The following is a 21834-nucleotide window of genomic DNA, read 5'->3' as shown; positions in this document are numbered from 1 at the left end:
CGCACCCACTCATCCACCGCAGGGGCCTCGATCTGGCTCTCGTGCCAAGGTGCCAGAACCGGCTGGTACCCTAACACACACTGGAAAGGGGTTAGTTGGGTGGAGGAGTGGCGGAGAGAGTTCTGCGCCATCTCGGCCCACGGAACGTATCTCGCCCACTCCTCCGGCCGGCCCTGGCAATAAGACCTCAGAAACCTCCCCACATCCTGGTTGACACGTTCAACCTGCCCATTACTCTCCGGGTGGTAACCTGAGGTAAGGCTCACCGAAACCCCCAACCGTTCCATAAACGCTCTCCACACTCTGGAGGTGAACTGGGGGCCTCGATCAGACACTATATCCTCGGGTACCCCGTAATGCCGGTAGACATGGGTAAACAGAGCCTCAGCGGTCTGTAGGGCAGTAGGTAGACCCGGCATGGGTAGGAGACGACAGGCCTTCGAGAACCGATCCACAACGACCAGGATGGTAGTATTCCCCTGTGAGAGGGGAAGGTCTGTAACAAAATCCACCGAGAGGTGGGACCAGGGTCGTTGTGGAACGGGCAGGGGTTGTAGCTTACCCCTGGGCAAATGTCTGGGCGCCTTACACTGGGCACACACCGAACAGGAGGAGACATAAATCCTCACATCCCTGGCTAACGTTGGCCACCAGTACTTAGTGCTAAGGCAGTGAACTGTCCGGCCGATACCTGGATGTCCAGAGGAGGGGGACGTATGAGCCCAATAAATGAGGCGATCGCGTACCTCGAGCGGAACGTACGTCCGACCCACAGGACACTGGGGAGGACTTGGGTCGGTGCGTAACGCCCGCTCGATCTCGGCATCGACCTCCCATACCACCGGTGCAACCAGACACGACTTCGGTATTATGGGAGTGGGCTCAACGGACCACTCCTCCATGTCATATCGCCGAGACAGGGCATCTGCCTTCCCGTTCTGGGACCCAGGGATGTAAGTGATTTTAAACACAAACCGGGCTAGAAACATAGTCCAGCGGGCCTGGCGAGGATTCAGTCTCCTAGCTGCCCGGATGTATTCCAGGTTACGGTGGTCAGTTAGAATGAGGAAAGGGTGTTGAGCCCCCCTCAAGCCAATGCCTCCACACCTTTAGGGCCTGTACCACGGCTAACAGCTCCCTGTCCCCTACGTCATAATTCCGCTCCGCCGGACTGAGCTTCTTAGAATAAAAAGCACAGGGGCGGAGTTTAGGTGGTGTGCCAGACCGTTGGGAGAGAACGGCCCCAATACCAGCCACGGACGCGTCTACCTCTACCTGGAAAGGCAAAGCTGGATCCGGATGCGCCAACACCGGCGCTGAGGTAAACAGGTCCTTCAGTCTCCCAAAAGCCCTGTCCGCCTCAGCTGACCACTGCAAGCGCACCGGACCCCCCTTCAACAGAGACGTAATGGGAGCTGCCACCTGTCCAAAACCCCGGATAAACCTCCGGTAATAATTCGCAAAACCCAAGAACTGTTGCACCTCTTTCACAGTGGTTGGGGTTTGCCAATTACGCACAGCTGACACCCGGTCAACCTCCATCTTCACCCCTGACGCAGACAATTGATAACCCAAAAAGGAGACCGACTTCTGAAAGAACAGACATTTCTCTGCCTTGACATATAGGTCATGCTCCAACAGCCTCCTCAACACTCGGCGCACCAGGAATACATGCTCAGCTCGGGTAGAACTGTACACCAGAATATCGTCTATGTACACGACTACTCCCTGCCCCTGCATGTCCCGGAAAATCTCATCTACAAAGGATTGGAAGACTGAGGGAGCATTCATTAACCCATATGGCATGACGAGGTACTCGTAATGACCGGAGGACGTGCTAAATGCTGTCTTCCATTCATCGCCCTCTCTAATGCGCACCAAGTTATATGCGCTCCTAAGATCCAATTCTGTGAAGCCCAGCAGAAATCCCAGACTCCAGTCACAAAGACCCTGAGGAGGGCTGACTGTTCTGCGTAGGACCCCTCAGTCACACCTCTGTGGAGAGAAGATGCTGGTTCCTCTGCTTTGACTTGCTTTTTTCTAAAATCAGTCGTTCTCTGATTTAGTGATCATGTGTCAATCCATTCTGTAGATTGAGATTTTGTTAGTTTTAGATTTAATGTGATCTGCTTTTATTCACTATCATGTTTGCTTTGATGCTTCGATTTTGTGATAATGGATTTAAATAAAGATTTCTTTTTGGAATGCATATTTTTGTTGTTTTTATTAATAAACTGGATCATAGATACTGTATATTTGCAATATTCTGGAAAAATATGTATTCAGTAAGGCTGATTAATGGTGTCTTTAAAAACTGTCAAGTCTAAAACTCACTCTAACATCATAATTGACCAATATTTAATACTATCACAATATACTATGATATAATAGAAGAGTTAATGCCATGGTAGTAGTTGACTGTCTTCATTCATAAGGATACTGAGTCTGTGTCAGACATGTTTGACTTGACAGACTTTACAGTAATAAAAGAAGAACTATCAAACAGTCAACCGATATCTTGGACTCTCACGTGTGTTATAGGCTGTGATTCGACGCTAAATATATATATTTTTAAATTACAAATATTACAAGTGGTACTACTTCAATATGTAGCAGTGTTTCCCAAACTCGGTCCTCGGGACCCCAAGGGGTGCACATTTAGTTTTTTACCCTAACACTACACAGCTGATTCAAATTATCAAAGCTCGAATGATTAGCTTATAATTTTTTATCAGCTGTGTAAACCTAGGGCAAAAACCAAAACGTGCACCCCTTGGGGTCCCGAGGACCGAGTTTGGGAAACGCTGATATATAGTGTAGTGACAGTCTTCTCTACCTCCAACCCCCTGGGAACAGAGTGAACATCTGGTGACAGTGCTGCTCTATTCTGGGACAAGCAGAACCACCCAGCCCTGTCTATGCAAATCTCAGTTTCACTCCCACAGATACCAGTCTAGTAGTTGAACAGTTTCACTGCCTGTAATATCCTGGTCTGGGCCAGATGTGAGGGAGTGGACTGGTCTTAACCTCTATGGTGGATTCAGGGAGGGACTCATAACAGATATGCTACCATGTAATTAATTACAGATAAAATGGATATTATACTTTACATAGATAGTGTATGTAGTGTACATGTGTCTCATGTTTGAATCCAGCATCATGTCTCATTCACAGATCTAACAGTCAGTAACCTGCTCATGAAAACAGTTAATATAACGGTAGAAGATCACAATTTAAATCAGACATTTCGTTGAGGTCCATTTTGGGACTTGTTTTGGGGGGCAGAAGTGATTGTAACTTTGAAGTAATGTTGAGGTCAGAACACCTTTTGTTTTACATCTGTAGATCTTGCTTTACATATTGACAGGTAATGTGTTTCAAAACTTCAAATAAATGTTATACACACTTAAAGGCCATGACAAATATAACAAGTTAAAACCATGATGATGATGTTAATGATGATGATGATGGTCATGTGAACTGAACGATTGCTTTCTAACCATATTGTCACATGTCACAGTTGACCTCATCTAGTGTTCCATGTCACTGTCTCTTCCCCCTCAGCACCTGCAGTAGGTCCCAGCTGTAGCAGTACAGTCACTGTGCAGTCTGACTGAGGGAGGTTTTTGTATGGCTCTGTATCACTGTGTGAACACCCAGACACTGTTGAGGTTGTGTTCACTCTGACAGTAGTAATCTCCTGCATCTTCAGCCTGGACTCCACTGATGGTCAGAGTGAAGTCACTATGAGTTCCACTACCACTGAATCTAGATGGAGTCCCAGACTGAAGTGTTGTAGCATAGTATATAAGGAGTTTAGGAGCTCCTCCAGGTTTCTGTTGATACCAGGCTAGAAAGTTATTGTTATAGACATCACTGCTGGTTTTACAGTTCAGAGAGACTGTCTGTCCTGGGAGAACAGCTTTCACTGCAGGGGTCTGAGTTACAGTGACCTGGCCTCTGGATTCTGAAACAGAGATGGCATGTAGAAGTAGCATTCAATTGTTAATACATTTTTCCATGTAGCATATGAAATTAAACTGTAATGAGGTTATATAGCGTAATATTACAATTGTCCGGGTAATTTTCTGTAAAATATATTACCTTGGAGACAGAGGGCAAATATCCAGATGAAGATGGTGATAAAAGTCATGGTTGTTGTGGGTTCTGTTGTCATGAAGGACAGCTCTCAGTCATGAAGTGTTAAACTCACAGGGCTATAAACACTCTCAGACCACTGAAGCATGTGCTGTCTATGCAGAGCATCATCACTATGCAAATAATCTTCTGGTCTTCTCCCCATCCACCATTCTTCAGTAAAGTGTCCTACATTTAAGTAATCTTCCTGGACCGTCAGACTGATTTGATGTAGAAACATGATAGCTATGTAATCACTGAAATGGTTTCTGATATAAGTGCTGAATGGGGACTGATATAATGACTTTAGACATCTACAAGTGGAGCATATTGTTATTACTGTGTTATTAGAGCAGATAGTATCTGCTTTCTGTCTTCCTCCAGTGTTCAGGGTTAGTAACTGCAGTCTATGTGTTGAATATGTGATGCTGCTGATTGGCTGTGCTCTACAGGGGAGATCTCCACAGATCATACGTCTCCAGTCTCCTGCTTCACCTGCTGCTCTCTGGAACTACCACAGTGGTGTGAAAGAGGATGTATGGGTAATGTTTAAGGGCTTCCTTGTATGTGTTTGAATCAAGTGGATTAAATTCTAGCTATTCAAAACACAGGTCATCTTTAGGGGTTTGATCATTGCACATCATCTCTATTCAGTTTAGTTGATGGTTTTCTGTGAGTTACTCAACAGAGTCAACATGTAGTTAATGGTCAGGAGAAACATTTAGTGATCAGTTATGATCTAAGGTCTTCTAGACATAGCTCTAGTTTGACTCTATTGTTGTTCAGCTCTACTTCACACTGTGTCATTGTACTGGATCATCTCCTCCCCTCAGCACCTGCAGTAGGTGCCAGCTGTAGCAGTACAGTCACTGTGCAGTCTGACTGAGGGAGGTTTTGTACAACTCTGTATCACTGTGTGAACACCCAGACACTGTTGGGGTAGTGTAAACTCTGACAGTAGTAATCTCCTGCATCTTCAGCCTGGACTCATTTTTATTTACATTTACGTCATTTAGCAGATGCTCTTATCTAGAGTGACTTACAAATTGGTGCATTCACCTTATAGCCAGTGGGATAACCACTTTACAATATGTTTTTTTTTATTTCTTTGGGGTGGGGTAAGGGGGGGTAGAAGGATTACTTTATCCTATCCCAGGTATTCCTTAAAGAGGTGGGGTTTCAAGTGTCTCCGGAAGGTGGTGAGTGACTCCGCTGTCCTGGCGTCGTGAGGGAGCTTGTTCCACCATTGGGGTGCCAGAGCAGCGAACAGTTTTGACTGGGCTGAGCGGGAACTGTGCTTCCGCAGAGGTAGGGGGGCCAGCAGGCCAGAGGTGGATGAACGCAATGCCCTCGTTTGGGTGTAGGGACTGATCAGAGCCTGAAGGTACGGAGGTGCCGTTCCCCTCACAGCTCCGTAGGCAAGCACCATGGTCTTGTAACAGATGCGAGCTTCAACTGGAAGCCAGTGGAGTGCGCGGAGGAGCAGGGTGACGTGAGAGAACTTGGGAAGGTTGAACACCAGACGGGCTGCGGCATTCTGGATGAGTTGTAGGGGTTTAATGGCACAGGCAGGGAGCCCAGCCAACAGCGAGTTGCATTAATCCAGACGGGAGATGACAAGTGCCTGGATTAGGACCTGTGCCGCTTCCTGTGTAAGGCAGGGTCGTACTCTCCGAATGTTGTAGAGCATGAACCTACAGGATCGGCTCACCGCCTTGATGTTAGTGGAGAATGACAGGGTGTTGCCAAGGCTCTTTGCACTCTGGGAGGAGGACACAACGGAGTTGTCAACCGTGATGGTGAGATCATGGAACGGGCAGTCCTTCCCCGGGAGGAAGAGCAGCTCAGTCTTGCCGAGGTTCAGCTTGAGGTGGTGATCCGTCATCCACACTGATATGTCTGCCAGACATGCAGAGATGCGATTCGCCACCTGGTTATCAGAAGGGGGAAAGGAGAAGATGAGTTGTGTGTCGTCTGCGTAGCAATGATAGGAGAGGCCATGTGAGGACATGACAGAGCCAAGTGACTTGGTGATTAGCGAGAATAGGAGAGGGCCTAGAACTGAGCCCTGGGGGACACCAGTGGTGAGAGCACGTGGTGCGGAGACAGATTCTCGCCACGCCACTTGGTAGGAGCGACCTGTCAGGTAGGACGCAATCCAAGAGTGAGCCATCGCCAGAGATACCCAACTCGGAGAGGGTGGAGAGGAGGATCTGATGGTTAACAGTATCAAAGGCAGCAGACAGGTCTAGAAGGACAAGAGCAGAGGAGAGAGAGTTAGCTTTAGCAGTGCGGAGAGCCTCCGTGACACAGAGAAGAGCAGTCTCAGTTGAATGACCAGTCTTGAAACCTGACTGGTTTGGATCAAGAAGGTCATTCTGAGAGAGATAGTAAGAGAGTTGGCTAAAGACGGCACGCTCAACAGTTTTGGAGAGAAAATAAAGAAGGGATACTGGTCTGTAGTTGTTGACATCGGAGGGATCGAGTGTAGGTTTTTTGAGAAGGGGTGCAACTCTCGCTCTCTTGAAGACATAGTCCAGTAAGTCAACAGCCACGCTGACGTGTCTGGCCAACAAGGGCTTCCCCTCAGACTGGACCATGAGCTGGAAAGTGGACGGGACCAGCAAGAAGCAGGAGGCCAGTCCCGGGGTCCTGGAGAAGGACGGCCTGTACAGCTGGAGCAGCATCCTGACTCTCACTGCCCAGGAGTGGACCAAGGCAGGAGAGGTGACCTGTGAATTCCAGCAGAAATCCCAGACTCCAGTCACCAAGACCCTGAGGAGGGCTGACTGTTCTGGGTAGGACCCCTCAGTCACACACCCCTGTGGAGAGAGAATGCTGGTTCCTCTGCTTTGACTAGCTTTGTTCTAAAATCAGTAATTCTCTGATTTAGAGATCACCCTGGTGTAGACTAACAGGGGGCTTGGCTTGAATTCATGTGTCAATCCATTCTGTAGATTGAGATTGTGTTAGTTTTAGATTTGATGTGATCTGCTTTTATTCACTATCATGTTTGCTTTGATGCTTCGATTGTGTGATAATGGATTAAAATAAAGATTTCTTTTTGAAATGCATATTTTTGTTGTTTCTATTAATAAACAGTATCATAGAAACTGTATATTTGTAATATTCTGGAAAAATATGTATTCAGTAAGGCTGATTAATGGTGTCTTTAAAAACTGTCAAGTCTAAAACTCACTCTAACATCATAATGGACCAGTATTTAATACTATCACAATATATTATGATATAATAGAAGAGGTTCTGCCATGGTAGTAGTTGACTGTCTTCATTCATCAGGATACTGAGTCTGTGTCAGACCTGTTTGACTTGACAGACTTTACAGTAATAAAAGAAGAACTATCAAACAGTCAACCGATATCTTGGACTCTCACGTGTGTTATAGGCTTTGATTTGAAGCTAAAAAAAAATATAAAAAAAATACAAATATTACAAGTGGCACTACTTCAAGATTTAGCAGCGTTTCCCATACTCGGTCTTCAAGGGGTGCACATTTAGTTTTTTGTCCTAACACTACACAGCTGATTCAAATTATCATAACTTGATGATTAGTTGATTATTTGAATCAGGTGTGTAGTGCTAGAGCAAAAACCAAAACGTGCACCCCTTGGGGTCCCGAGGACCGAGTTAGGAAAACGCTGTTATATAGTGTAGTGACAGTCTTCTCTACCTCCAACACCCTGGGGACAGAGTGAACATCTGGTGACAGTACTGATCTATTCTGGGACAAGCAGAACCACCCAGCCCTGTCTATGTAAATCTCAGTTTCACTCCCACAGATACCAGTCTAGTAGTTGAACAGTTTCACTCCCTGAAATACCCTGGACTGGGCCAGATGTGAGGGAGTGGACTGGTTTTAACCTCTAAGGTGGATTCAGGGAGGGACTCATAACAGATATGCTACCATGTAATTAATGACAGATAAAATGGATATTATACTTTACGTAGATAGTGTATGTAGTGTACATGTGTCTCATGTTTGAACCCAGCATCATGTCTAATTCACAGATATAACAGTCAGTAACCTGCTCATGAAAACAGTTAATATAATGCTAGAAGATCACAATTTAAATCACACGTTTGGTTAAGGACCATTTTGGAACTTGTTTTGGGGGGGCTGAAGTGATTGTAACGTTGAAGTAATGTTGTGGTCAGAATACCTTTTGTTTTACATCTGTAGATCTTGCTTTACATATTGACAGAAAATGGGTTTCAAAACATCAAATAAATGTTACATACACTTAAAGGCCATGACAAATATAACAAGTTATAACGATGATGATGATGTTAATGATGATGATGATGGTCATGTGAACTGAATGATTGCTTTCTAACCATATTGTCACATGTCACAGTTGACCTCATCTAGTGTTCCATGTCACTGTCTCTTCCCCCTCAGCACCTGCAGTAGGTCCCAGCTGTAGCAGTACAGTCACTGTGCAGTCTGACTGAGGGAGGTTTTTGTACGGCTCTGTATCACTGTGTGAACACATCTTTACTATTGATGTAGTGTCTACTCTGACAGTAGTAATCTCCTGCATCTTCAGCCTGGACTCCACTGATGGTCAGAGTGAAGTCACTATGAGTTCCACTACCACTGAATCTAGATGGAGTCCCAGACTGAAGGGTTGTAGCATAGTAAATAAGGAGTTTAGGAGCTCCTCCAGGTTTCTGTTGATACCAGGCTAGAAAGTTATTGTTATAGACATCACTGCTGGTTTTACAGTTCAGAGATACTGTCTGTCCTGGGAGAACAGCTTTCACTGCAGGGGTCTGAGTTACAGTGGCCTCTGGATTCTGAAACAGAGATGTCATGTAGAAATAGCATTCAATTGTTAATACATTTTTCCATATAGCATATGAAATTAAACTGTAATGAGGTTATATAGCCTAATATTGCAATTGTCCGGGTAATTTTCTGTAAAATATATTACCTTGGAGACAGAGGGCAAATATCCAGATGAACATGGTGATAAAGGTCATAATAATAATAATATGCCATTTAGCAGACGCTTTTATCCAAAGCGACTTACAGTCATGCGTGCATACATTTTTTGTGTATGGGTGGTCCCGGGGATCGAACCCACTACCTTAGCGTTACAAGCGCCGTGCTCTACCAGCTGAGCTACAGAGGACCACGGTCCTCTGTGGTTGTTGTGGGTTCTGTTGTCATGAAGGACAGCTCTCAGTCATGAAGTGTTAAACTCACAGGGCTATAAACACTCTCAGACCACTGAAGCATGTGCTGTCTATGCAGAGCATCATCACTATGCAAATAATCTTCTGGTCTTCTCCCCATCCACCATTATTCAGTAAAGTGTCCTACATGTAAGTAGTCTTCCTGGACAGAGACTGATGTGATGTAGAAACATGATATCTATGTAATCACTGATATGGTTTCTGATATTAGTGCTGAATGGGGACTGATATAATGACTTTAGACATCTACAAGTGGAGCATAACGTTATTACTGTTTTATTAGAGCAGATAGTATCTGCTTTCTGTCTCCCTCCAGTGGTCAGGGTTAGTAACTGCAGTCTATGTGTTGAATATGTGATGCTGCCTATTGGCTGTGCTCTACAGGGGAGATCTCCACAGATCATACGTCTCCAGTATCCTGCTTCACCTGCTGCTCTCTGGAACTACCACAGTGGTGTGAGGGAGGATGTATGGGTAATGTTTAAGTGGTATATTGTATGTGTTGGAATCATGTTGATTAAATTATAGCTATTCAAAACACAGTTCATCTTTAGGGGTTTTGATCATTGCACATCATCTATATTCAGATTAGTTGATGTGTCATTGTACTGGATCATATCCTCCCCTCAGCACCTGCAGTAGGTCCCAGCTGTAGCAGTACAGTCACTGTGCAGTCTGACTGAGGGAGGTTTATGTACGACTCTGTATCACTGTGTGAACACCCAGACACTGTTGGGGTAGTGTAAACTCTGACAGTAGTAATCTCCTGCATCTTCAGCCTGGACTCCACTGATGGTCAGAGTGAAGTCACTCCCAGATCCACTGCCACTGAATCTAGATGGAGTCCCAGACTGAAGTGTTTTAGCATAGTAAATAAGGAGTTTGCTAGTATTATACTCTATTGTATTATACTAGTACTTTATTACCATCAGTCCCTATTGTATTATACTAGTACTTCAGTACTATCAGTCCCTATTGTACTGTTGACCATGATGTCCTTCTGGACAGACTGGAGAGGTGGGTTGGCCTCTCCGGTCCAATTCTAAATTGGTTTAGGACCTAATTAACCGGTCGAGAGTTTTTTGACACCCTTGGTGAACATAGTTAAAAGAAAATACAAATCACAGTTGGCATTCTACAAGGCTCTATTTTGGGTCCGTTACTGTTCAGTTTACATATGTTACCATATGGAACCGTTATCAGAAAGCACAGCATTGATTTTCACTGCTGCGCAGACGATACTCAACTTTACATTTCTGTGTCACCAGAGGATTTCAACTTCATGGATAAATTATTAGACTGTATTAGTTATTTAAATACTTGGATGGCTCACAACTTGGGCTCCCGAGTGGTGCAGTGGTCTAAGGCACTGCATCTCTGTGCTTGAGGCGTCACTACAGATCCCCTGGTTCGATTCCAGGCTGAATCACAACCGGCCGTGATTGGGAGTCCCATAGGGCAGTGCACAATTGGCCCATCGTCGTCTGGGTTTGGCCTGTGTAGGCTGTCATTGTAAATAAGAATTTGTTCTTAACTGACTTGCCTAGTTAAATAAAGGTAAAATGTGTGTTAATTTTTATTTATTTAAAAATAACTTCCTCCAGCTAAATCAAGACAAGACAGAGGTACTTATTGTTGGACCCAAAGCACAGAGAGAGAATCTAGCCAAACATTTTAATTCACGGGCAATAAAGATAAAACACTAGGTAAAAAAACCTAGGTGTTATTTTAGATTCAGAACAAAATTTCGAATCACACATTAGGAATGTGACCAAAATAGCTTTTTACAACCTGAGGAACATTTCCAAGATGCAGCCGTTTCTCTCTCAGGCTGATACAGAGAGACTCATCAATGTTTTCATTACAAGCAGGCTTGACTGCTGTGATGCTCTCCTGTCTGGTCTACCCATGAAAGCCATTGGTCAACTGCAAAACATACAGAATGCTGCAGCACGGGTACTGACAAAGACCAGACGTAGAGTACACATTACAGCGCTTTAAAGATCTCTGCACTGGCTGCCTGTGAGTTTTATAATTAATTTTAAGATTGGTTTTTAAATCAATCCACGATTGTGCACCCCAATACATGTCAGACTGCTTTTAAGTTATGTTCCCAGTAGGTCCCTCAGGTCCTCTGGCACTGGCCTTTTAACTATCCCAAAGCCTAGGACCAAGAGGCATGGAGAGGCAGCCTTTAGTTATTATGCCCACAGCCTCTGGAATAGCCTGCCAGAGAACCTGAGGGGGGCAGAAACTGTGGAAATATTTAATAGAGATCTTAAAACACATATTTTTACCTTTGCTTTCCTTAGGGCTGACCCTCCTCTCTCCTCTCCCCTCCCCTCCTCTTCTCCCCTCTCTTCTCCTCTTCTCCTCTCTCCTCTCCTCTCCTCTCCTCTCCTCTCCTCTCCTCAGTAGTTGTAGTAGTAGTATTAGTAGTAGTAGTAGTAGTTGTTGTGTTAGTAGCAGTAGTAGTAATAGTAGTAGTAGTAGTTGTTGTTGTAGTAGTAGTTGTTGTTGTTGTTTTTGTTGTAGTAGTAGTAGTAGTAGTAGTAGTAGTAGTAGTAGTAGTAGTAATAGTAGTAGTAGTAGCTGATCCTCTCCTCTCCTCTCCTCTCCTCTCCTCTCCTCTCCTCTCCTCTCCTCTCCTCTCCTCTCCTCTCCTCTCCTCTCCTCTCCTCTCCTCTCCTCTTCTCTCCTCTCCTCTCCCCTTCGCCTGCCCTGCCGGAAACTGGGTCCGTGGTTTGTGGGGCCATTTAAAGTCCTGAGGAGACTGAACAAGGTATGCTATAGCTTGCAGCTCCCCCCTGATTACCGTATTAACACCTCGTTCCATGTGTCTCTCCTCAGGCCGGTGGTGGCATGTCCGCTCCAGCAGTCTGAGGTGCGGGAGGTTCCTCCGCCCCCTCTGGACATCGAGGGGGTCCCGGCATATACTGTACGAGCCGTCATGAACTCAAGGCGTCGGGAGAGGGGCCTTCAGTACCTCATGGAGTGGGAGGGGTACGGTCCGGAGGAGAGATGCTGGGTGCCGGTGGAAGATATCCTGGACCCTTCCTTACTGCAGGAATTTCACCGTCTCCACCCGGATCGTCTTGCGCCTCGTCCTCCGGGTCGTCCCCGAGGCCGGTGTCGGCCCGCTGCTGGAGCCGCGCGTCAAGGGGGGGGGGGGTACTGTCACGACTTCCGCCGAAGTTGGTGCCTCTCCTTGTTCGGGCGGCGTTCGGCGGTCGTCGTCACAGGCTTTCTAGCTGCCACCGATCTACGTTTCTTTTTCCATTTGTTTTGTCTTGATTGTACACACCTGGTTCCCATTACATTATATTATTTCCCTATTTAAACCTCTGGTTCCCACTTGGTTTTGTGCATGTTTGTTCTTTGTTTTGTGTCTAAGACTTATGTGAGCTGGTGTGTTTTCCCTGCGTGGAAATTAGTGTTGTTTATTTTTCTAGTAAAGTACGTTGTTTACTCAGTTCTGTGTCCTGCGCCTGACTCCGTCCTACCGCTGCACATTGACAGTTGACACCTCTCCTCTCCTCTCCTCTCCTCTTCTCGCCTCTCCTCTCCTCTCCTCTCCTCTCCTAATTTAGAGTTGTAGTAGCTGACCCGCCTCGCTCCTCTCTCCTCCAGCTAGTCCCTCTGTCAGGGGTAGTTGTAGTGGTAATAGTAGTAGCAGTAGTGGTAGCAGTAGGAGTAGTAGTAGTAGTAGTAGTAGTAGTTGTAGTAGTAGTAGTAGTAGTTGTTGTTGTTGTAGTAGTAGTAATAGTAGTAGTAGTAGTAAAGTGTAACCTTGAAAGCAGAAAGCAAGTGTCCAGATGAAGATGGTGATAAAAGTCATGGTTGTTGTGGGTTCTGTTGTCATGAAGGACAGCTCTCAGTCATGAAGTGTTAAACTCACAGGGATATAAACACTCTTAGAGCAGTGGGGCAGATGCATTATGCAACTGTTTGTTCACTCATGCTTGGTTTCTCATGTAAGTTCCTCTAATCAGTTAGTGAACACTTCTCTAAACTAAAGCTGGTAGGATTCCTCTGGTAGTGTTGTCTGTCCTCTGTGACTTTACAACCACTGTTAAATCTGAGATCAACATCTTTAATAAAGGACTATACAACATGGATCACTATCAGTACTGCTGCTGCTGTTGTCTTTCATATGGACAATATGGAGGAATACTAGCAACACTGGATCTAATGTTGGACTGTACCTACAGACTAGGAGAACACCTGATACACAGAAGAAGGAAAAAATACTCATATCTGGATTTAAGATACAATTCATATTTTTATTATCTAGAAACAGCTTATATGAAGTGTTTGTTCTACCTGGAAGATGTTAACGTGTATTTGTGTTGATTATGATTCTGTATGAGTGATCTTCACTGTAACAGCTGCAGCATCACAACACAGAGAGGTTTTTGTACGATCAGTAATAGGGATTGTATCACTGTGGTTGACTTTAGGTAGCGGCACCAGACTAGATGTTGGAAGTAAGTAACAAGCTCTCTGTGACACTCTGGCTCCACGGACCTTGATATTTGAGCCAGGGTTGTTTAGTTTCATTGTTTGGGTGTATTTCTATGTTGGGGATTTCTGGTTGTGCATTTTCTATGTTTGGTTAATTGTTCTTGATTAGTCGTATGACTCCCAATCGGAGGTAACGAGTGTCAGCTGTCGGCTCGTTATCTCTGATTGGGAGCCATATTTATACTGTGTGAGTTCACTTTGTGTTGTGGGTTATTGTTTCTTTGTTGCTGTTAGTAGTATTCAGTATAGAACTTCACGGATCGTCATTTGTTGTTTTCTTCGTGGTTGCTTTAAGTTAATAAAGTCATCATGTTCACTCGCAACGCTGCGCATTGGTCTCCTCCTTCAGACGATCGTGACACTCTCTTGATATTTCTTTCTGATTACATTTATTAAGTATGTTATTCTTACACTCTGTCTCTATGAAACTATTGCAATTTTAGATTTTCAAAATGTTTTCATTACTTTTGACTGAGCCTTCTTTCAAAAACCTTTTTTTTTTTAATCAAAATGTTAAATTGTAGGTTTATTTATGTCTGATTTGTATGATTGGAGACCATAACTCTTAATTCTGGTATGATGACTATTTAATAGTATTGGATATAGTAGTCATTATTGTTTCATTGAGTTCATGGTAGCATTCACTGTTAGTGTTAAGACAAACGGTCTCAGTCATGTTTGGAACCGACTTCATGAACTAACATGGTTGATATGTGATTCAAACTAATTTATGCTCAAATTCTGCAAAGACTATGAATATGAAAAGGCTATTGTGATCAGATTCATTCCTAAATAATATCTGTATGACATGTATAACTGATGCTGTATGACTTGTTACTCTACTTATTTAAAACTTGTTCGGTTCATTAATCTGCTTTATCATATTACAGTTTGTGATTTATCCACATCTTTTGCCAATCTAACTTGTACATTCATATTTAGAGGGCATTTCCAATTCACTTTATTTTGATTTGTCCTTTGCTGAAGATAAGCTCTTACTGTAACTGTACTTGATGTAGTTACTTAGTTGATGTGTTCTGTTTGTTCCAGGTAACAGTTCCCCCACACTCACCGTCCTGCCCCCCTCTAGTGAGGAGCTGTCCAGTACAACAACAGCCACACTGACGTGTCTGGCCAACAAGGGCTTCCCCTCAGACTGGACCATGAGCTGGAAAGTGGACGGGACCAGCAAGAAGCAGGAGGCCAGTCCCGGGGTCCAGGAGAAGGACGGCCTGTACAGCTGGAGCAGCACACTGACTCTCACTTCCCAGGAGTGGACCAAGGCAGGAGAGGTGACCTGTGAAGCCCAGCAGAAATCCCAGACTCCAGTCACCAAGACACTGAGGAGGGCTGACTGTTCTGGGTAGGACCCCTCAGTCACACACCCCCTGTGGAGAGAGGATACTGGTTCCTCTGCTTTGACTTGCTTTGTTCTAAAATCAGTCGCTCTTCAATATAGTGATCACTCTGGTGTAGACTAACAGGGGCTTGGCTTGAGTTCATGTGTCAATCCATTCTGTAGATTGAGATTGTGTTAGTTTTAGATTTGATGTGATCTGCTTTTATTCACTATCATGTTTGCTTTGATGCTTCGATTGTGTGATAATGGATTAAAATAAATATTTCTTTTTGGAATGCATATTTCTGTTGTTTTTATTAATAAACTGGATCATAGATAGTGTATATTTGCAATATTCTGGAAAAATATGTATTCAGTAAGGCTGATTAATGGTGTCTTTAAAAACTGTCAAGTCTAAAACTCACTCTAACATCATAATTGACCAGTAAGTAATACTATCACAATATACTATGATATAATAATAATAATAATAATATGCCATTTAGCAGACGCTTTTATCCAAAGCGACTTACAGTCATGCGTGCATACATTTTTTTTTTTTTTTGTGTATGGGTGGTCCCGGGGATCGAACCCACTACCTTGGCGTTACAAGCGCCGTGCTCTACCAGCTGAGCTACAGAGGACCACCCATATAATAAAAGAGGTTCTGCCATGGTAGTAGTTGACTGTCTTCATTCATCAGGATACTGAGTCTGGGTCATATGTGTTTGACTTGACAGACTTTACAGTAATAAAATAAGAACTATCAACAGTCAACCGATATCTTGGACTCTCACGTGTGTTATAGGCTGTGATTTGAAGCTAAATATATATTTTTTAAATACAAATATTGCAAGTGCCACTATTTCAAGATATAGCAGTGTTTCCCAAACTCGGTCCTCGTGACCCCAAGGGGTGCACCTTTCGTTTTTTGCCCTAACACTACACAGCTGATTCAAATTATCAAAGCTCGATGATTAGTTGATTATTTTTTATCAGCTGTGTAAAGCTAGGGCAAAAACCAAAACGTGCACCCCTTGGGGTCCAGAGGACAGAGTTTGGGAAACGCTGCTACATAGTGTAGTGACAGTCTTCTCTACCTCCAACCCCCTGGTGACAGAGTGAACATCTGGTGACAGTGCTGCTCTATTCTGGGACAAGCAGAACCACCCAGCCCTGTCTATGTAAACCTCAGTTTCACTCCCACAGATACCAGACTAGTAGTTGAACAGTTTCACTACTGAAATACCCTGGACTGGGCCAGATGTGAGGGCGTGGACTGGTTTTAACCTCTATGGTGGATTCAGGGAAGCACATAACAGATATGCCACAATGTATTTAATTACAGATCAAATGGATATTATACTTTACGTAGATAGTGTATGTAGTGTACATGTGTCTCATGTTTGAACCCAGCATCATGTCTCATTCACAGATCTAACAGTCAGTAACCTGCTCATGAAAACAGTTAATATAATGCTAGAAGATCACAATTTATATCACACATTTGGTTGAGGTCCATTTTGGGACTTGTATTGGGGGCTGAAGTGATTGTAACGTTGAAGTAATGTTGAGGTCAGAACACCTTTGGTTTTACATCTGTAGATCTTGCTTTACATATTGACAGAAAATGTGTTTCAACACTTCAAATAAATGTTATACACGCTTAAAGGCCATGACAAATATAACAGGTTATAACCATGATGATGATGTTAATGATGATGATGATGGTCATGTGAACTGAATGATTGCTTTCTAACCATATTGTCACATGTCACAGTTGACCTCATCTAGTGTTCCATGTCACTGTCTCTTCCCCCTCAGCACCTGCAGTAGGTCCCAGCTGTAGCAGTACAGTCACTGTGCAGTCTGACTGAGGGAGGTTTTTGTACGGCTCTGTATCACTGTGTGAACACCCAGACACTGTTGGGGTAGTGTAAACTCTGACAGTAGTAATCTCCTGCATCTTCAGCTTGGACTCCACTGATGGTCAGAGTGAAGTCACTCCTAGATCCACTGCCACTGAATCTAGATGGAGTCCCAGACTGAAGGGTTTTAGCCCAGTATATTAGGAGTTTAGGAGCTCCTCCAGGTTTCTGTTGATACCAGGCTAGATGGTGTCCATTGCTGTCACTGTATACAGCACTGCTGGTCTTACAGCTGAGACTGACTGAGTGACCCACTGAAACAGTTTTCACTGCAGGAGTCTGAGTCACAGTGTACTGGCCTCTGGACTCTGAAACAGAGATGGCATGTAGAATTAGCATTACATTGTTCATTCATTTGTCCATATAGCATATTCACCAAACCTGTAATGAGCTTATATATTTATTTATATGATCCGGGTCATTTTCTGTCAGATATATTACCTTGGAGACAGAGGGCAAATATCCAGATGAAGATGGTGATAAAAGTCATGGTTGTTGTGGGTTCTGTTGTCATGAAGGACAGCTCTCAGTCATGAAGTGTTAAACTCACAGGGATATAAACACTCCCAGACCTCTGAAGCATGCGCTGGCAATGCAAAGTGTTCTCTCTATGCAAACATACTTTTTTGGTCCCAAAGGGATACTGTAGTTGAAGGGTTCTTCTTCTTCTTTGGGATTTGGTTGGCGGATCACATCCAAATTTTAGGGGCATACACCGCCACCTACTGTACTGGTGTGTGAGGCCCTTCACAGCCTACCTATCTTATATTCTTTGATACAATAATACAACATTGGGAAAAAGGAAAATGACCCTACCACCTATTAGCCCTCTCTAAAAACCCACCACCCATTCTACTATTTAACCCTACCTAGTCCTACTCTAGACCCTCTCTAAAAACCCACCACCCATTCCACTATTTAACCCTACCTAGTCCTACTACAGACCAACGGTCTGAGAGGACATATCACTACCACTCAACACCCCCTGCAGCTGTTCTGCAGTAAATCCTCACACTCCCAAGTACTTCTCTGCCGCTGCCACCACAACCTCTATTTTCTGTGACTTTCGATCCATTTCTAAAGTACAATTAACAACCATGGCTATAAATGCTGAAAAGCCCACCATAATTAAGCACATATTCCTCCCATCACTCTCTCTTGTTCTCTGCCTACTCACAGGAATCCTCTCAGGATCCCTCACCCTGTACCTATCTTCCTCTACCACTCTCTTCACTGCTTAAGCATACGACACTTTCTATACTACTCTGACCCTGGCAACCTCAATCTGCCTTTCTCTCACCAGCCCCATGATCACCCCGACAACTAACACACACAAATCTCTCCAACAATAACACACATTCCTTTGTCTCATGCCCTCCTGCACACTTCTCACATCTCCCTACTACACACTGCTACAATATGCCCATAACCTTGACACCTAAAACACCGTAATATTTTCGGAACATAAACTCTCACGGGATAACTGATACTTCCTACCTTTACCTTATCTGGTAACAACTGTGCATCAAATAATGTCTTCTCCGTTTCCCCACCGGATCTACGTCTCACCAAACAGAGGGTGTCACAGACACCAGGAATCTTCCATTTCAACTGCTCCTCCTCAACACTTAATGCCACCCACGTTATCACTCTTTTCAATGAGGCCCTGCTCTGGAGAGCAAAGCACGTCACAACTCTTGTCCCTAATCTTGAAATCCAGAGCGCCCTCTCCCTCTGGGTGGAGGAAACACAATAAATCATCAGTAGTCCACTCTGTGTTACCTTCACCAACTCAACATTCCCCAACCTCTCCTCCACCCAACCTGACACCACATATGGATCAACCAAAAAGCAAGGATCTACTCTCTCTACAAATCTCACTCCCACTGGGCCAAAATCATCCTTATAATACTTGGGATGAGACCCAAACTCTGCGATCCTCGCCGCAGGTACTTCACCCTCACTCTCAACAACTTCCATCTCTGAACTACTGGAGTATCCCTGTTTTTGCACTTAACGCCCACCTTCCTCACCTCACTACTTCCCTCTACACTCAACTTCTTTTCAGCAGTCATCACTGCACCTGCCACCTCATTTAATTCATCCTCACTCTAGTCATGTTCCATTTCCTCCTCAAGCTCTTCCAAAAGTTGTGTGCGATCCTCCATTCCATAATTACTCAAAACATATTCCATGTCTCTCCTATTACTATTAGTCCCTATTGTATTAAACTAGTACTTCAGTACTCAGTCACTTTGTGAAGGTTCTAACTCTTGTGTGAAGGAGGTTTTTGTACAGAGACACCAGAATGAATCAGTGTGTTGGACTTTTGGAAGTGGCACAAAACTGGTCGTGAAAAGTAAGTCCATTTTTCTATTCTCTCATAAAACTAAATGTAATCATGCTATTGAACAACGTTATGAGATGTTATCATCTTCTCCAGAGGAAAGACTTTTAGGCTATATCTTTTTAGAGATTTCTGTGGACACATTTGTACATTTTTAGAGGGCAGAGTCACCGAAGTGAGAGAATTGTTCACATACCACCAAGTTAATTTGGCAATAAAACCATAAGTATTCTAACATGCGATTTTCAAAGAGCACATTTTGGTATCCAGTATTGCATGTCAGCTCATTGTTCTGTCATGATGTAGAAACTACTATTTCTATAATAAAAGCAACACTTTGTATTGTATTCATAGTAGATGTTAACACTGACATGGTTTAAAGGTGAACCTCATCTATATTTTTGAATAGTATTTTGAGTTCATTTTAGCTTGTGTCTCAGAGTAAAAAAAAAAAAAGTAGATATGCAAAATTGATATGGAGATTTACACTGAATATTACATCTGAATATATAATATCTGTTTACTGCGTGTCTTTGTAGATTCAGGGGTGGTTTCCTGGACACATTAAGGCTAGTCCATGACTAAAAAGCAAGCCCAATGGATCATCTTCATTGAAAGTGCTTTTTAGTGTAGGACAAGGCTTCATCTGTGTCCAGGAAACCCACTCCTAGTGTTTTGTTGCTCTTGGTGGGCTAAACTGTAGAGCATGTTTGTCACATACATTTATCTGATGGATTGTTTTGTCAAAAAATATATTCAGAGTTTATTTTTGCCTTTATCTTTATAGATTAAGTGTTTCATTGTTCTTGATTGTTCTCTGTTCTGTAGCTAGTTGTTTATCCTGTGTCTATTGTCGATATGAAATGGTTTTGTTCACTGATAAGTGTCTCTTCTCACCCCTCCTCTGGGCAGCTCTTCTCTCCTCTCCTAATGTTATAGAACAGTAGTAGTAGCTGACCCTCTCCTCTCTCCTCTCCTAATGTTATAGAACAGTAGTAGTAGCTGACCCTCTCCTCTCTCCTCTCCTAATGTTATAGAACAGTAGTAGTAGCTGACCCTCTCCTCTCTCCTCTCCTAATGTTATAGAATAGTAGTAGTAGCTGACCCTCTCCTCTCTCCTCTCCTAATGTTATAGAACAGTAGTAGTAGTAGCTGACCCTCTCCTCTCTCCTCTCCTAATGTTATAGAACAGTAGTAGTAGCTGACCCTCTCCTCTCTCCTCTCCTAATGTTATAGAATAGTAGTAGTAGCTGACCCTCTCCTCTCTCCTCTCCTAATGTTATAGAACAGTAGTAGTAGCTGACCCTCTCCTCTCTCCTCTCCTAATGTTATAGAACAGTAGTAGTAGCTGACCCTGTCCTCTCTCCCCTCCTCCAGCTACTCCCCCCAGGGGACAATGGTGAGCTGGGAGGTGGACAGGGCGGAGGTGAAGGAGGGGTCCTGACCACCACAGAAGAGAAGGTCGGCCACTACAGCACCCTGACCCTGAGCAAGGCAGGGTCACCCACGACGACACCAGTGATTCAGCCACCTTCCGGAGAAGTCACTGTAGTGTCTAGAGACCGGAGAAGCCATTGTAGGGTTCTAGAGAGTCCCCACGTGGTGTTAGTTCTGGAAACATTAGTGTTTTAGAGCTGAATGTTACAGTATAATAGTGAATAATAACATTAGTGCTCTGTGCTTAATGAACTATTTTGAGATTAAGTTGTGCATGTCTTCTTGCCTCTGAGTTCAAAGAAAGCTTGTTTTGATTAGAAAACAACCCCAAGAGTTCATTTTATCATCATTCCAGTGATCACTATCGCATGAATAGGCAGAACATTTCAGACTAATTTAGATCAATCAGCATCTTTTTATAATTTCAGCATTGTAGCATATACCTAATCTCATGTTATCAAACATAATTAAAAGGGCATCTGCTACAATAAATACTCTGCAATCATTTCTAGAACTGAATGATCCTGTTATACTGTAGCATCAATACCAGTGATAATAATTAGTGATATTTGATAATAAACCTCTAAGATCTGTTCTCAGAACTCACACTCCTAAACTGTAACTTTCCATAACATATATATTTATCATGTTTAATTCCTAATATGATTTTATTAAATTACATGTTTCTTCAATGGTTTTCTACAATGTGGGGGTCTTCTCTACCTCCATCCCCCTCGGAACATAGTGAAAATCTGGTCTATGGAAATCTCAGTTTCACTCCCACAGATACCAGTCTAGTTTCACTGCCTGGACTGGGCCAGATGTGAGTGGGTGGACTAGTTTTACTGTAACCTCTATGGTGGATTCAAGGAAGGGGACTTTCTTACAATGAATAAACCACC

At 43.7% G+C, this 21834-nt stretch overlaps 3 gene segments (V, D, J or C); 1 reads left to right on the top strand and 2 right to left on the bottom strand.

Moving 5' to 3' along the window:
- Positions 1 to 3641: 3641 nt before the first annotated feature.
- LOC123481369 lies at positions 3642 to 4214 on the bottom strand. The segment is given in 2 exon segments: positions 3642 to 3967; positions 4105 to 4214. Coding segments are annotated over 2 exon segments (399 nt in total).
- Positions 4215 to 13315: 9101 nt separating this feature from the next.
- Positions 13316 to 15363, top strand: LOC121580032. The segment is given in 3 exon segments: positions 13316 to 13331; positions 13746 to 13844; positions 14932 to 15363. Coding segments are annotated over 3 exon segments (432 nt in total).
- A 1399-nt stretch (positions 15364 to 16762) lies between these two features.
- Positions 16763 to 17700, bottom strand: LOC123481368. The segment is given in 2 exon segments: positions 16763 to 17456; positions 17590 to 17700. Coding segments are annotated over 2 exon segments (408 nt in total).
- Positions 17701 to 21834: the final 4134 nt, after the last annotated feature.

The sequence above is a fragment of the Coregonus clupeaformis genome, chromosome 19, assembly GCF_020615455.1.
Source record: "Coregonus clupeaformis isolate EN_2021a chromosome 19, ASM2061545v1, whole genome shotgun sequence".
NCBI classification, from domain to species: Eukaryota; Metazoa; Chordata; class Actinopteri; order Salmoniformes; family Salmonidae; genus Coregonus; species Coregonus clupeaformis.
The sequence above is the reverse complement of the archived record's forward strand: the minus strand, read 5'-3'. Positions and strand labels throughout refer to the sequence as shown.